Raw genomic sequence first — 18,503 nt, forward strand, 5'->3', positions numbered from 1 at the left:
GCGCCCCCCCCCCCTGACACCCCCCCCCCCCCCCCCGCCAAAAAAAAACTCCCAACCTAACCTCGTATTCAGGGCTACGCTACAGATCAATGTGTAGGTCAATCAAAAGATAAAAAAAAGAAACAAATAAAAAAAAAAGAAAAAAACAATATTGATTCATTAGACATAACGAGTAGCGACAAAACATATAGACCATAAAGATTGAACAATCTAATGGCAAACTGATAAAAGCCTCATAGACGACGTTAAAACAAAAAGTACAGTAAAAAGGTAAACTATATATTACAGGCCCTAAAACTCCTACTAAGGTAACGTCAACGAGGCAACATCTACAAACACGCCACACTCACAAGCCAAACTCCGCGCCGTAATGACGTCACACACCACAACACCCTTACGTCACGGGTCAAAGCCGACGCGTGAGATCGGATGTTTCTGTTGACCCGCAAAGTGTTTGATAATGGGTACTTCCCATTCCACCAGTTCTTTAGACTTTTTAAGTTCTGTTCACATATGGTATGTGGGAAGAATGATTGCTCATATGCCTCTGTGCAAGCTGCAGTTAGTCTAATCTTCTCTTCACACTCCCAGTGGGAATTATAAGTAGTGGGTTGCAGCATATTCTTAGATTCACCACTTAAAGTTGTTCCTAGATACTTTCTAGGTAAGCTTTCATGGGATACTTTACATTCGTCTTTGAGTGTCTGCCAGTTTAGTTCTTTCAGCATCCCACACTTGGGCTGTAGTCTAGGATGAGGTGGCCAAGTGTTTTGTAATCACTATTCTTTCTAGATTGATTCTTAAAGGAGATGGTCAAATATTTTTATGACAGCATTATCAGCTTATCTCTGTGCAAATTTAAGGTTAAGTTGTTAGTAGTGCAGGCTATTTTTGTCACTCATGTTGAATTTATGAATGATGTTTTATCAGCATGTGCCTTGTTCCTCTCAACGAACCTTATAGGCCTGTAAATGTACTGAGCATTATGAGACAGAATTGCTGGCCAGAACAGTTTCATTCAAGATAGATGGCAGATATTACAGTAACTTTCTATGCAATGAATACTTTCTCTCTTTGTGAAATTGACTCAGCAAATCATTTTGTATCACAACAATGAACGGAAGTGTGCAGAGTAAGCTAACTTTGTAATGCTGTCATTGCCAAAAATCAGTGGTTACATGTACAGTAAATATTGCTGGACCAAAGTGTTTGTGATAGGCCCTGTGTGATTTCCAATTCAAATTTTGAACAAATTACCTTTTACAGTATTGAATGAACTATGTTTTCCTAATGTTAAGTGATATGCTTTTCATCAAGAGCCAGTCAATACTTGCGAATACTTTTGTTTAATGTACCTCCTGTTCTTGATGCCCTGTTGGGCATCAGTTATGATACGTGCATCGCAACAAAGAGCACTATTCCTGCTTTATCAATATAAGATGGTAGGTCATTTATATGTACAAAGAACTGGAATGGTTCCATAATTAAGCCCTTTGAAATAACAGTTGTGATTTCTGCCACTGAGAAGAAGATTCATCTCGAGCTGTGTAAGGTATTTAACATGACAGTTTGCTCTTCCTATCGGTTATATATGAAGTGAATCACTTACAATTACACAGTGGCTCAAAATCCATGATGTTAACATTTCTATAAAAGGATATTGTGATTTGTGCAGTCAAGTGCCGTAGACAGATCAAAAATGTGCTGGTAGGTGAAATCTTATCATTCAGATGTTTTAATACATAATAAGTGAAATGGTAGATGACATATACAGTGGTGATGCCCTTTTGTAATACAAATTGTGACACCCGGAAGGTTATATTTGCAGATATGCTCAACCAACTTTAAATAAAATACCTTTCTCCAAACTATGGAGAAGAAAGTTAATAATCAAAGGAGTTGATAGTTGTTACACAACTCATTTTTTTCATATTATACAGCAGAGGCTTTACAATAATACCACCATTATCTGACATAATGGGCAGTCAAATGAAAATGAGACAGATGGGGGAAAAACTAAGTAAACTGTTTATTATTTCTACAATAATCAACATAACTGTTACTACATTTGTCTTACTTAGAGACAAGATAATCAGTGCACTCATATAAAAATGTTAGCGGGCCCACGCCACCAAGGTTGTTTGGACAATGCTGCAGAAGTTTCGCTGAGAAGCACTTGCACATCCTCCATACAGTCCCCATCTCCCCACAAGCGGTTTCCATATTTTGGAGCCCTGAGGAAAGACGATCATGGTTGTCGATTTACTGCAGACAGAGAGGTGCCTGCCTGGATACAATCATGGTTCCATAGGCAACCTCAAGCATTTTTCTATGAAGACATTGACCATCTTGTCTCACAGTGCGAAATTACGGTGATAGCTTTTAAAATAATGAACAGTTTGCCTACTTCTTTCCATCTGTCATTATTTTTATTTGATGGCCCCTTATATTTGTTTGTGTTTTACTGTTTTCAACACTTGCAGAAATTTTGCAGGACTGTGTGATATGTTTTTAATGTAGCGTTGCTTCAAGGAAAAATCATTTCAATAGTAGTGGTAGTGGTGATGGTTGCTCATTGTTATTGTTGTTGTTGTTGTTAGTATAACAACTTATTTAATCCTTAGATGTGGGCTTGTCGCTCTCAGTATGGCTTCGACTTTGACAAGGCAGCCGCTGTCTGTGGAGCAACTTTTCTGGAAGGCAGTTAATCGTGGCTTCAGTCACCATGGAGAGATGTTTTCTGTGGACAATATGGCAGCACTAGCAGCAGAAACATTGCAAGACAGTTGTCAGCAAGTTGAGGTACTGAACAGAGGACTTGGTCATGATGTGACATACATTTTAGGTCATCTTGCTCATGGTGCAATACTTCTTGTCCCGTATCCTTTTCTCAATTCATTGAATTTGTTTGTTAAGACATTTTATGTATGTATTTAGTGTAAGTTTTGAAATGTGAAATGCATCTATACTACATGTAACTTGTCTTAATTTTGTCATCAGTAATGTTGTAGGCTTCTATGATAGTCATCTGCCACATTTTGTGAAATCTTTATTGGATTTTCAAGAATCTTTACGTTCTGCAGAATGCTGTTTTGGAGTTTTAAATGGTGAAGAGTAGTAATCAGTGCCTCCTTTCAAAACCAGCCGAGTTTTCCCAAAATGTGATGACAGAGAAAGCCGAGAAAAAAAGTAACAGAGAAGGTAAAACTGAAGTGATCATATTTATGGTGTTATTGACCAGGAGACCTCATTTGTTGGGTTGTTCGGTTGCCTGGTGCAATTCTTTCTGTTTGATGCCACTCTGGTGATGTCCAAGTCATTGTGATGAAGATGGGATGAAATGATTAGGACAGCAACAACACTTAGTATGCAGATGAAGAAAATCTTCAAATAAGCTGGGAATCAATCCTGGGACCCCGCAGTCTACAGGCAGTGATGCTAACCTGGTTGTGGTATGTTAGGGTATTAGGAAATAGAAGAGTTATCTGTTTTCTGAGATATATTTGATGAAAAATGTATTGGTAAAAAGACTTAACTGACTATAGTATTAATTAAATGATGGTTTGCCAAGCACAAGGAAAATTAGAGTTATAATAATTGTATCAGAAGATGTAAATTCGTAAAAAAAAAAAAAATCCCTACAGCATAAATTCTGTCCTTTCCTCTGATACTTCTGTTTTTTATTTCTTCATTTGTTGATCTCACTATTTCACTGTCGCTTTTTTGCTTCTTTCAACTTTTTCATCCAATCAGTGTGTGGTTTCCTTTAATTTTCAATAGTCTGTTTAATTTGTAATTCCTATTGCTTTTTTCTTCCACGTTATGAACTTGTTGTTCCTGCAGCATACCATCGACTTCGCACACAAGAACTAAAAACATTGACAATCGACCAGTGTTGTGCTGTCAGTTGGTCACTTCGTCATAATCTAGCAATATCATTGGATGTCACTATTGTTAGCACTCTGCAATCCTGGCCATTAATACCATCTTCATCAAACCAGAGCCATTACTTCTCCTTCAGGTAGTTCTTTTATTAATCTATGTGAAGCTGATTAAACCCAGCGAATAATCTTCCAGTAAGTACCAGTCTTCACAAGTAAGTGAATTCAAATTGAAGTCCCCCACTTATCAGTCGTAGGCTGATATTCAAGCTACAGAGGTGGCCCCCAGACTTGGTTAACTACCTCTTATTCTGTTTGTATTCATTGGTTTTAACAGCGAAGGAATTATATGCTATAAGAGATGTGGCTATTAAATAATGGAACTATTGTGGTAAAATATTTTATTTCAAAAACATACATATGCAGTTGTCATCCTCAATATACACCCCACCTTTACCCTTACAACACTTCATGTGAATTTTCCATTACTGGAAACAGTGCTGGAATCTTCCCTTGTGAGTGTCTTATAGATGACACCTGTCATTTTTTTTCTTTCACTGCTTCAGTGGGCTGAAATCTTATTCCTTTTTATGCATATTTGACCTTGGGGGATAGATAAGTCATGTGGCATTAGATCAGGCAAATAAGGTAGATGGTCTGACATTGGGATGCTGTACTTCACCAGGAACCTCTTAACAGAAAGTACAGTATGAGCTGGTGTTGTGTCTTAATGCAGAAATGATGCCCTGTCCTTCCACAATTCAGGTTGTTCTTATTTTCTCACGGAGCAACAACCTCATAGTTTGACGTTCGGAAACCCAATGGAGATACAGTTACGTGAACACTGAAGTCTTGGGGGAAAAAACCCCAATCATTCACCACCTCTTTGAATCTTTATTTGCTCATTTGAATTTCTCTCACTCTCAGTGAAGTTTCTGGATACATTTTCAGGAGGTTTTTGTGCTATATGAGAATTTTTGGCACCAGTTTTGCACACATTTTTCTTATTTTAAATTGGTTATGTAAAATTTGCATTATGCATTCTGTATCAGTTCTTACGGTTTCATCAATCGATCGGCAGCCATCTTGAAAATACTTGACCTACTCAGGAACTTACGTATGTGTTAACAGTCTTTAGCATACAGTTCTTTTAGTAAAAGAAATGTTTCAGTAACCCTTTTTCAAAGTTTAGTGTGAAACTTCAAGACAATTCATTGCTCTATTGTTACATTTAACATTTTTCTGGGAAAACAAAGTAAGAGCTCTCACACAAATGGAGATCACGGCCACACTGATTTGTCTACAGTTACCAGTGATGCTGCATTCGACTGAGAAAGCTTCAAGCTGCTCAGCTATTGGTTTGTAAATCTTTGTTACATGCGTACATACTCTATGGCAGCCTCAGTCCTGTTATTTTATAGTCACACCTCATACTTTAGAGTTATATGCAGCCATTAAGCCATGTGATAACACTCATCATTGATTTTATTTGCATAGTCAGGATTATATCTTCAGAAACATATCATACCAAACGTACAGTTTTCCCTTTGTAGTTATCTTCAATCAAATGTAGTGATATCTTTAGAACTGTTTTATATTTTTTCCATCCTTTTCAACTGCCATCTGTTCACATCTTCCAAGAGTTCTTACTTATCTTCTCTTTATAGTTTTGACCCCAAAATATGTTGCCTCTAACACATTTTCTTATGTGGTTATAAGCATAAGTGAAAGCAGGAGCGAAAGCATACAGTTTCACAAGTTGAACTGAAACATTACAGTTTGTAATCATAGCTGGAGTAGAAAGTTGAAGAACAGAAAGTAAAAAAAAAAAAAAAAGACTTGGATATGATGGCAGGACAAATGGTAAAATACTCAGCTAGAAAAAAGAGGTACCAGTAGTGCACAACAAGAAATGAATTGGCCATAGGTGGACTTGATTATATATGTTGAAAACACAAACAAAGTACAAGATGAAAAAGACATAAATGACCTACTGTTCACCAGTAATACAGAATCTGCATGTGATGTTCTCATTACATGCAAATACTGCATTACTGGTGACCAGTAGGAAGTAAATATGGTTGCAAAAAATTTTAGGGACGTCGTGCATAAAGGAAAGAGGGATGGGAGCTGCCATTTTTTTTATTGTGATAAACAGAAATAAGCAGGGTTTACTTGAAGAAAGCTCTAAATGTACATTTAACTATATATGACCAATTAAAACAGTTTGCCAGACTGGCCCTGAAATCTGCATGCTTGCTATTGTGTGTAGTGCACTACCAATTACTGTAATAGTTATGTAGTTATATACTCAATAGATCATTTGAATGATTTTTTTAAATCAAAATGATGTGAAATGAGCCAGTTTACAGGATATGTATGCGTGCTTAGTGTTAAAATTAGTGAACATATTTTTTGTGCTACATGTGCAACTACACTTAACAACCCTCCCCCCCCCCCCTCCCCGGCTACCATTTTTTTTTTTAACGAAATTTGTTCAGGAAATAGGAGGAGTTGTCCAGGAGAAACGATTCTCGTTTAGGTTTAAAACATGCTTTGCTACTCCTGTCAAACACTTTGTTGTTGGGCAAATGATAAAACATTTTGTTGCTGCATATTGATCTCCTTTCTGAGCCAATGCCAACTTTAAAAATGAGTAACAAAGGTCAATTTTTCCTCAATTATTGTAGGAATGAACATCACTATTCTTCCCAGATTGTGATGGATTGTTTACGACAAATTTTGCAAGTGAATATATGTATGTGATGGTTCAGTTGAAATGCCTAACTCCTTGGTGAGGTACCTGCATGGTGATCATGGGTGAACACCACATAATATTCTATCTGTTCTCTTTTGTGCAGTCAACAATTTGTTTGTAAGTGAAGAGATACCCCAGAAAGTTATTCTGTATGACATTATTGAAAGGAAATATGTCAGCAGGATGGTTCATTTGTTTCCTTGACCAGAAATTATATGAACAGCAAACATAGCTAAACTTTGTTGCTTAAGAATCTCAGTAATATGCCTCTTCCGGTTAAAATTTTCATCAGTATATAGACTCAAAAATTTGGAACATTCCATTTATCGACCCCTGTTTACGTGCTACACCAGTTGATGGTATGATTATTTGCTGGACAGAATTGAATACAGTGTGTTTTCACAAAATTTAGGGAGATTCCATTGTCAGAGGACCACTTAATAATTCTTTGAAAAATAAAATTAATAATTCCTTCTATGGCTTTCTCTCTAATGGGATTTATTATAATACTAATTCTGCTGCAAAAAAGTATCAATTCTACTTGTTAAATGTAAAGTTGGTCATTCACATAGCCAAGGAATATGAGTGGACCCAAAATGGAGCCCTGTGGAACTCCTTGTGTCATTTATCCATAAGAATGTGATCATAGTTCATAGAACAATTCAAACTTCCACTTGCTCCTGGCTTCTCCATTCCTTTGGAACTGTTACAGATTCTGCAAAAATGCTGTTTATCTAGAATCTTCAGGAAGTGTGGCTAATCTACAGGTTTTCACTGAAGAGTTGTTCACGAAATCATCTTTAGCATAGGTAAACAATTGACTAAGAGAATCCATAGTCAAGCATGTAGCAACCAAATGTTTGTTCTTCAGAATAAAAGACATTGTAAATTAAGAAATAAAATAAATACAGGCAGGTAGCTTCCAGGAATGACGGCAATAAGGCTATGCTATTATCTAAGATATTGTATGTTGCAGTTGCAAGTAGTGTTAAGAAATTGTTAATTCAGAGGTTCATTACGAAAATGCATATTTACTGTGAAACACTGACTTCTGTAACTTTAGAGATACTGGAATATTGTTGGGTCATTGGATGCACTTCACTCTCATGAGATCGCAGATTTGCTTTAATACTTGACTGTGACTAACTGAAGATTGTAAAGAGCTGGAAGAAGCTAGTCTGACAATCCATCATTTCATAGAGCATTGTCTGATCTCTTAAGCGACCATCACCAAAATTCCAAATACTGAGATTTACTCATTTTCAGTGATGCTTCTCGCCTTTGTACCTGGACTTAACTGTACCAGTCACCTAGTCGGACCTGCCATGGCATGCCCTGAAACCTGGGCCTGCTAGTGTTCAGTCGTACAACAAATTCATCTCATCTTGAATTAATACTGGATGGTCAATTCTCACCTAAATATAAGCAATGTTACAACTGAAAATGCTAAACCATACACTCTGCTAGGCATTGATTATCTCTGGCATCCACCTGGTGTATGTCCTTCATACTTTTATTCGCATCCCTCTAAAAGTGCTATTACACTCTACCTATGGAATATCATTTTCTGTCATAATGTCCTTCCTACTCTCAAATCTTGATCCATGGGTCATATCCTTGTGGCAGACCCAGGTGCAAGCCATCTTCCATTGATCTGCCCACTGGCTTCTATTACAGCCCTGTCACTTTTGTTTTCTGCCTCATCAGAAGCAGAGCACCTGTCAAAGAACCCACACCATATACAAACTTTCCTACATTACCACTGCACTTGTGTTTGATCCAGAAGCAACTTGCCATTGGCCACTTCCAGACCTCTCTCTGAGCTGAGGTGGATCTGTGGATTTGACCCTGTTTTGTTTTGCATCAGGCACCAGTAACACTAGCCACTAGATCATAGTGGTGGTCACTAGTATGTGTTAAGATAAACCAGCATTACTATTTTCACATGAACACAGTAGTTTTCTCTCAAATGGCTCTGGGCACTATGGGACTTAACATCTTTTCTCTCAACTGCTACATGAAGTAGCATTTCTGTGAAATTAGATTGGGTGTTATAGAATTATGCTGTGATCGTAAAAGTGACACAATGTAGAATCTAAAATGACAGAATATGTGGCGCACAATAAAACTCATGACAGTGAAGAGGAATTCAGGGAATTAAAAAATGAAATATATTGTGAGCACATTGTTTCTATTATGATCCCATAATGTTGTGAGTTAATGCACAGTGTTTATAGTAGTGAGCTATTTTGTGTTGTTTGTAAGTAACTGTCCATTTTCAGATGGATTAAAAATCCACCGCATTTTTTAAATTACATGTCAAACAATAATTTTGAAAAATATTTTTTTTATTGCCTTTGAAGAAGTTGTAATCCTTACCTTCTCCTAGCTATGATGCAGATGCTAACCACGCACCATGTCTTAGACGTGGACACAAAGCTCACTGGGCTGCTGTGTGTGGGGCAGTAAGACTGGACTCATCTGCTGTTTATGTAGTTGCTCGACAGGGAAAGAGTCGTCGACTGGCTTTGTGGTCATATGAAGAACTCCGCCTCAGCAACGAGAACCTCATTGAGCTTGATCCGGTTTGTTGAATTTTTAGTCTTGTGCATCATGCTACATCCATTTAAATAAGATTTATTGCATGTTACAATATAACTGTTGCTTCAGATTGTGTAAAAAAGTTGAAATTGTGAAATGATATTATCCATAGAAATTTAGTTTTCATGTGCTGTTCTTGTATAGAGAATATAAGAGCATGAATATGAAGGTTATATTATAAGTTGTTAAAAAAAAATACAGTGAAGTCAGGAATATACCGCAACCATCTATATAAAGTGCTCCTGCAGGTACCATGAATTTAAGACTAGACTAATTACAGTGTGCATAGTGGCATTTAAGCAATCATTCTTTCCATTTCCATACACATCTACTTCCACAACATGTACATATATACTCTGCAAACCACTGTTAATTGCATGATAAAGGGTACATCCCATTCCATTGTACCAGTTATTAGTTCCATTCACACATTAATCTAATCTTGTCTTCGCGTTCCCTGTGGAAGTGATATGTAAATTGATTTTCATGGGATAGTTTGTGTCTATCATTAAAAATCTGCCAGCTCATTTTTTTTTTACCATGTTTGTGACATTATCCCTTGTGTGAAATAAACCTGTGACCATTCGTCCTAGTATTCTATGTAGCTGTTCAATATCTCCTATTAGCCCTGTTTGGTTCCACACAACTGAGCAACATTAAAGGATGAGTCAAACAAGTGGAATGGGGAGAAATTGTATTTTGTGGTACAGTGGACAGTTCCCCTGTGATATACATTTCCATCGTCTCTAGATTGGAGGTGTAGATAAAATATGTTTTTGGTGCAAATTATTTCTCAGCCTATTTGCCTTCAAAATTTACACACTTTTGCATGATTTAAAAAATACTCTGAGTTTATCTACTCTGATGATGGTACATAACAAATTGTTTTGAAAAGAGTCAGTAGCTTTCTGTTATGGTTAATCTCACTGTCCACAATTTTTTTAAATAAGAGAACAAAAGAAAACAATTATTTACTGATGTGTCATTTCTCTCTGTCAAGTAACCATTTTAATTGTTCTTGGGTATTCAACCAAGTGTAGTCATTAATGTCATACAAATTTTCAACAAGAAGTCTTGCTGCCATCCTCAATGAACTGCTGAGGAATGGGGAGAGTGGGGCCATTTGTGCACCCTTTTTTTTAAGAGAAATAAGCAGTGGGCCAACTGATAGCACCTGAAAAGTTGTGTTGTATAAATGACTGTACCCGATTAGAGCCAAAAGAATTTAAATTGCCAAGAAAGTCTTCAGTTAAATATTCAGTTGTTTGACATGCTATGTGACAGCATTGTGGAGAAAGATACAGCATCTTAGGTTGTTTTTACTGATTTTGTTGATGACCTGTGGCAAACAAATTTGCAAGTCTTAAATATGCTGAAGTATACCTGTACCCCTACGGTGAGTCACGCGCTGATCTTCTTCAATCATCTTGCACCCAACACTCATATTTTTTGTAACAGCCACAGATTTTGGTAGAGTTACCAAGTGTGGTGGCATAGCAGCTAGCACACTCACGTTTGTGATGATGCTGGCTCCATTTCGTGTCTGACCATCCAGATTTAGGTCTTCCGTGATGTCCCTAAATGACTCCATGTAAATGCTGGATGATTGAAAGGGCACAGCTAATTACCTTCCCCATCCTTGAAACAGTCAGAGGTTGTGCTCCATTTGTAATGACCTCGATGGCGATGGGGTGTTAAACTCTAATCTTCTTTCCTTCTTTCATGAAATTAATTATTGACAGAAGCACAGCTGTGACGAAATCCTGTATACAAATTGCAAACAGTCATTTCTATAAGTAGCTGATTACTAAAAGTTGAATGAATGAATTTGTGGCATTGTAGTTGAGTAAGGCCTTTACGAAAATTGTAAAAACAAATCCAGAAGCAACTTTCCTGTGAAATTTCCACATTAAAAACTCACTGTAAACAAATTACCCAGTGTTTATAAGCTATCGTCATTGAAACAATAACAAATGACAAATTTTAAAATGATAGTTGTGCCACGTTTCAGTTGGACTATCTTGTGGGCATTTCTAAAAACTTAAAAGTGACCCTTATATTAATCTGAACTGTAAGTTTTCTCAGTGGGGATGAAGTCAGTCCTTTTGCTCTATGTATTAAAGTATGATTCTTTACTTTCAGGCCATTGTAGTTCCAAATTAATTAAACATACTAATTCATGGTACCGTATTTACTTGAATCTAAGCTGCACTTTTTTTCCAGTTTTTGTAATCCAAAAAACCGCCTGTGGCTTAGAATCGAGTGCAAAGCAAGCGGAAGTTCTGAAAAATCTTTGTGGGTCCGCCACAACTAACTTCTGCCGTCGAATATATGTAGCGCTACACAGGCATGCTTTGTAGGCAAAAAGATAAATACTGACACCAAATCCTCTGCGTCAGTAAATAAATTAAAAAAAAAAAATAAAAAAGGTGGAAGACAAGCTTTTTTCTCCACCCCGAGTTTCGATCACTGCATTTTCATACATTATCCAACGAAGTAAATACAAATTACATATTGTTTATCTTCGAATGTACCAGCATTTCAATGTATTACGAAAATCCGACTGGCAAGACTGTTTGGGATGTTTGTCAATATGGCCAACTCTATGTTCTGAATTTTTTCCTACCTGTGAGAAGAGATGGTTGCTAATAGGAACTTTTATGAATTGTGAATCACATGCAGTATTCACTTTACCATAAGAATAATGTAAACATTTTGCCATGTATTGTTTCGTGTTTGCTGCTATCTCATTTAAATCCTGTCTGCCTAATAAACTACGAAACTAGAGTGAGACAACAGCAAACGCGGAAGAATATACGTATCATGTCATGTTTGTATTTGTATTATTCTTATGCCTAATAGTGATACAGTCAGAAATGAAGCACAGCAATTGACTAGATTTTTAAATCTAAGATGACTCTAATCTCTGTGCAGAACGTAATGTACTAAAGAGGCACCTGCAAAGATTTTCAAAAGGAGAAAAATTTTCGCGAAACTCTCGTTCAGAACATCTTCTATCATACGCAGTCTATTATTTGGTTCTTGTTGATCATTATCAAAGAAAGCAGCAGTGTAAGTAACAATGAATAGCAGTCTCTTGCCAATGTTTCCATAATGAGACGATTCCTCTCTTTTTTTTTTAGCGCACAATAGCAAGCCATGCCGCGAGCGGCGACAGGCCTTAAACACGCACTATCAAAATGTGATAAACAATGCATGACACAGTACAGTAATGCATTTTCAGCGTAGAGTGACGTAAACACCTAGAACAAAGAAAATGGCGCTTATCAGATCAAAGAAAAATAAGCAATCAATTCAAACCAGATGAAGCACGTGAAAAAGGCAGGGTACCCGTATAAATACGGACAGACCGTCTGACGCATAGCAATGGCTACCTGGTAAAGCTTAACTGCTAAGCTTACGACTCGAACCAAACTACTGTAGCTGTATCGTCATTCATTCGACCTAAATTGTGTCTCATATTACAATGGATCAACTTTGTTTCGATTTGGAGGTGTGGTCTAAAACTTTTCTCTCCCCTTGAATTTCGAGTCTCAAAACTTCAGATGCGGCTTAGATTCGGGAAAATTTTTTTTCTTGATTTCGAGTCTCATTTTTCAGGTGCGGCTTAGATTCGAGTGCGGCTTAGATTCGAGTAAATACGGTAATTTTGTGAGTGCACATTCTATCATTAGTTGAAATGGATGAAATTAGGATAGGGAAATGTCATTACAGCCATCACAAGTTGAGAAAATGGACTGTGATACATCCCAGGCAATACATTGTTGACAACTTCTTAGTTTATTTTGTGTAAACGCTGCTGTGCAGAGACAGTCACACTTGATCTTGCTGATGAAATTTTGGTGGATCTGAAGTACAAAATCGTGGAAATAAGTGTTGCTATAATACATTCAGGAAGATTTTTGGAGTATTGCAAGATGACACAGTAGTAAACTCCCTTCTATGCTACACAGACACACAAGTTAATTTGCTTCATAATTGCTCAGCTGTGATGGAGCTTTATAAAGCCCAAGAACAGCAGAAGTAGACACCCTCTTTGTAGCAAAGCAATGTGAATTAATTAATAAGGACAAATCTTCCATTTCAGACTGTATACCAATTAGGTTTCTTTCACAGTGTGCTGATGTAACAATGTGTACAGCTGCTTGATCAGCGAAAGATTTATATGTAACAACTAGGAAGTTTTAAAAGTCATATCAGTATACAAGAAAGGAAACAGAAGTAATCTGCTGAAATACAATATCACTGACATTGATTTGTATTAGGACTTTAGAACATATACTTTGTTCAAACATTATGAATTAACTTGAAGAAAACAATCTGTCAGCACATAGTCAATACCATGCCCTAATATGGCAACACAGTGCTCATGTAGGGAAACTAGACATGTATCGGAGTGGAGCAGTGAGTATTACTACAGGTACACTAAAATCCACACTGATGTCTTGGCTGCAAGCCATCAGTAAAGTTTCACCATCTGAATTGTGATGCCAAGAAGCAAACAATTGAGAAAGCTGCATAAACCTTATTACTCCCAAGACGTTCCAGTTCATACAGTCTTAAATGTTCCCCCTCCTGACTGCTTGATATCATGCACTCCACTGTGGCATAATGGAAGAAACAATCTGTGGCATAATGGAAGAAACAACAAGTAGTTTTACTTTAAAGAAATGTGGTGCAAGAGATGGAATGCTTCAACAATAAAACAATAAAGAGTTTAAGATCCATCAGCCAGCGTACCAGGATTTGATCTGAAGAGGAGTGGACAAGACAGAATAGCTGGTTGCACCAGATTCAGTGCTATGCAGCACAAGTGGGGGCTCCGAAACTTTGCAGCCTGCAGTTGCAGGGCCCATTAACAAACCAATGAGCATATTGTCAAAGAATGCCCTCTGAGAATGTATCCAGGACAATTCCATGACTATTAGTGCTGCTCCCTCTACCATCATTTGGCTTCATTCACTACATGTTGAACTTTGATTAAATGTATCTGTTTTGATTAATAGGATTACAATTACAAACAACTTAAATTGGAACAATGACATGGAAAATGTCGTGTGGAAATCAAACCTAAGACTGTGTTCTATTGGCAGAACTTATAGGAGCTGCAACAATGTGCTTGTCGGTCTTCTGGAGTATGGGATCCTTACCATATAGGATTGACAGAGAGCATGGAAAAAGTTTAAAGAAGGGCAGCTCATTTTGTATTATTGTGAAATAGGGGAAAGTGTGGCACAAATACAATACATTAGTTGGGGTGGCAACCATTTTCCATTGCAGCAAGATCTTTTCACAAAAATTCAATTACTGACTTTCTCTTAATAAATGAAAACAAAAATGGAAAAGAGGGGAAATGACTTGGGAATGAAAAACATTATTATGATTGTAAACAGTGAACAAAGGAAAATGTCAGATTTAAATTGATGAACAGTTGCATTGGAGATAGTTTCTTTATTAAGAGAGATCTCTTGTATCTGCATGATGAATGGAATAGTTAATGCAGCAAAGCAAAATGGTGTTGTAAAACTTTATTTTGACCAGCTTTATGACAGTGATGTGTAGGATGGGAAAGACGTGAGATTTAATTGCATTTGACCATGGCTAAATCACCAATACTGGACTGTCCATGGGCAGTTGTGTCAAGGGTTTGCCACAAGTACTTTCCTTCGAAAAGCATGTGAATAATATTGATTGCTACTACATAGCTCTTATAGTGACTACAGTTGATTGAGTCAGACACCCTGACAAATTATTTGCTAATTAAGAAGAATAACAAAAATGTGGCAGCAACTAGACTACGCAGAAACATCAGCTTGCTTTGGAACATGGAAGCCACTGACTGACAACATGAGCACTTGCATTCATCATATGATACAGCTTGCAGAGTTAAGCACGCGTACAAGAACCCTGCCGGAGAGAGAGAGAGAGAGAGAGAGAGAGAGAGAGAGAGAGAGAGAGAGAGAGAACATTGCCTAGATGGACATATCATGTTATCATTTGAAATGTGTGAATGACACAGTACAAGGAGATGGATTTCTCTTGCAAGCAGAGGAGAGCACAGATTAGTAGTTGTGTCCTCACTCGATACTTTTTTTATATCAGATGAGAGTGTACCAAGGATATTACCTGCACTCTAATTTCTGTGTGTTTCAGCTCAACAGTTCTTGACAGTAGAAATTATCTCTTACAGATAGCACCCCTGCACCAGAAACTGATGACATTTGGAGCAAAGTAATACTTTGTCAGTAGATGATGTAGTATAACAATATTACATTATGCTAATTAAAAAGGCATTTCTATCTTCAGTAACATTGACAGGCAAATGTGTGCAAGTTCTGTATGTCATTTTAACTTTTGTTACCATCAGTATATGAGCAATATGCACCTTGTCCATCCACACTGCATCTCTGTGTGCAATATTTTTGCAAATTGGGATGAGACTTCATCACTTTGCTCCTTGCATTCTCCTCTCAATGTGGCAAAGAAACTGCGGGGAAAGTAGATCTGCTATCATCAGTCAGTAGTGAAAAATATAGGATTCGACTGGCAGACCAAACACACTATTTGTTTGTCTGCAACACACTGCCCTAGATAAATGGATTTAACAAGATAACGCTCAACTCAATCCTATCTTATATGTCCGCAAACACTCAGACATGAGGATACTTGTTTGGCTCTTAGCTTCATCTGACCTCAGTCCTGTTCAGGATACCAAGATGGCTGTATAGTGACTGATGGGTATAAAAGCCTGGTCATTGTTTACTGTTTTATGGAGTGTCTACATCAGAAATTTGCATATTCACTGAAGGGAAAGATGTATTACAAACAAGTAAGGAGATTACTTGCTACTATAACTGACATTTTATTCACGAGTGCTTTCAGCATGTGATATTCCCCTGGACACTTCTCTCTTACCATTTTGAGCAACTGAAATTAGTTCTCAGTAAGGCAAATTAGATGCTTGTGGCCACCTGGTAATGATAAAAAATTAAAACAGTATTGGTAGACAGTTGGTTTTCAATGTGCTACATGATTTTCTTTGCAGGTGTTAACTGTTAAGTATTTCCTTTCACCTTTAAATGCTCTGTGATATTTGCTGGAGCATAGTATCGTTAGACACCTGGCATCCAGATCATTGAAGACTGTCTTTGCATATTTCTGTGGTTTTTCTATCTCAGATGTATTTTAGATACCCCAAATTTAAAATACCTTTTCAGATTTGTTTTGGAATGATACGTCAAGATAGTACTTTATCTGTAACTGTTTCTGCTGTTGCGGTGAATTTTGTAAAATATGGTAAATGGTCATTGTTTTCATTTATGAACAACTATATGTTCTGTTCCACATCAGGTTGTCAGCAGTGACATGTCAGTGACCATGGGCAATTAGAAGTCAGGAGAACTGGATAGACAGAACTAGTTTCACTTTATCATCTGCAAAGTTGTGCATTTGTTTATAGATTCAGTGAGGTTTTTAGGTATCACATGTTTGTATGCTTCCCTTAGTATCAAACCAAAAGAATCTGCAGACTTGATGCCATAAAGCAGTCCAAAATTCTAAATTTTAGGCTATAGGACATATCGACTAGATAGAGGTTGTGGTTTATTGACCAGATGATACAGTGCTAACATACAGTAGCTGTTGAAGAAATGGACTGGCAGCACATATTGCAGCCACACGTGAGGGACCCCCAGTGTGATTCACCCAGCTGCCACTGACAGCAGGAAAGTGAAAATTCTTAACACCGCATATGGATGTCTTTCTGCTGTGAGGAGTGTGGCAGAAGTTGCCGACTCACGCACACATTGTCAAGCTGGAGAAAAGGGGATGTTATCATATTGATGGGTGGAGGTGACAATTGAGCAAATCCACAGAATGCGGGATATCAATGTTAAATACATCAGATGAATTCACAGTTACGAATAATGACTACCATCAGCTGTAGAATGGGATGATAATGAAAATTTGTACCGGACTGGGACTCGAACCCAGATTTCCCACTTATCGCGAGCGGTCGCCTTACCATTTGGCTATCTGTGCTGCACCACTCCTGGCCAGACCCAAACTTAAATGGATAGTATGCAGGTTAGGAAACATATTCAAAATATCCTTTTTAGCGTTTGTATGTGTTTTTTTTTTTTTTTAAAAAAAAGGGAATGATCACAGACCAAACAAATTGTCAAGCTGAAGTGAAAAGAGATTATAGCAGTGGCATAGGAAACAGACAAGTTGTAGGTTGCAGGACATCCACTCTTAATTGAACATGCAGTTTGATAGGCAAGAGAAAAGTTGGCTATAGTAAAGTGCATGTGGTCATCCAACCGTGTGAATTGTGGGTGGTACAGAACTTTTTAACATGATATTGGACGATAATTTGATAGGCCATAGGAGAATATGAGCTGGTCAGCTGAGTGTATGGCCACACCCAGAGTGAATTCTGAAGAACAAGAAGAGATTGTCCTGGAGGACAATCTTCATCGATATGTTACAAACACACTGGCAAATGAAACATCTTCCTGGCGAGGGTTGAGAGAGGGCACTTGGTTTCTGAGTGTGACAGCTCCAAAAGTGGAACATCCAAGATAGCGGCTGTCAAAAGATATGGACTGCTACCACATCCATGCCACTATTGGCAGATGATGACATCCAACCCCAGCACACACTCACACTGCCTTCATGCCACCACAAGATGCTATTAACCAACTCCAATGCGCCTTCAGTTCCTGCCAGCAGCATTATCATCACCTGGTAAAGTGCACTACAGGTCTGTCATCCAAGTCTGCCTGCCAGTTCTGTATGTGTTTTAACAACCACAATTTGAAACCCTGGTAACCCTGAGTATTTTTTTACTGATAATAGGAAAACTATTATGTAATTTAATTTATAATAGTAATTTGTAAATTGTACTTCTAGAACTGTCGTCCAAAAGCACTTCTGTTAATAAAAAAGAAAGGTTCATGATGAGACTCCATATGTTATTTCAGCTAGTGCTCCCAATCCATAATTTAATGTCCAAATGCTGCACTCGAATGCATTTTAATATACTGTTGTTATCAAATCCTAAAAAAAGTATCACTACATAAATAGTATCCAACAACTCTAAACTTTAATTTTGATAATTTTTAAGGACTTCAAAATATCTTCCATTTAGGATGCAGAGGTCTGCAAATAAAATTGTAAATTGTCTTTCAACTCACATGTAACTATTTGCATTTCATGTTTGTCTAAAAGAGATCCAGGTC

At 37.4% G+C, this 18,503-nt stretch overlaps 1 protein-coding gene across 1 annotated transcript in view; it reads left to right on the top strand.

The window, feature by feature from the left end:
• LOC126168413 (UPF0692 protein C19orf54 homolog) overlaps positions 1–18,503 on the top strand; it is a 47,055-nt gene that overhangs the window by 3,168 nt on the left and 25,384 nt on the right. Inside the window, exons 2-3 of the mRNA XM_049920554.1 lie at positions 2,625–2,879; positions 9,029–9,224. Of these exons, the coding sequence (XP_049776511.1) occupies positions 2,625–2,879; positions 9,029–9,224 (451 nt within the window). The remainder of the gene's footprint in view (positions 1–2,624; positions 2,880–9,028; positions 9,225–18,503) is intronic.

This window comes from Schistocerca cancellata, chromosome 1, assembly GCF_023864275.1.
Source record: "Schistocerca cancellata isolate TAMUIC-IGC-003103 chromosome 1, iqSchCanc2.1, whole genome shotgun sequence".
NCBI classification, from domain to species: Eukaryota; Metazoa; Arthropoda; class Insecta; order Orthoptera; family Acrididae; genus Schistocerca; species Schistocerca cancellata.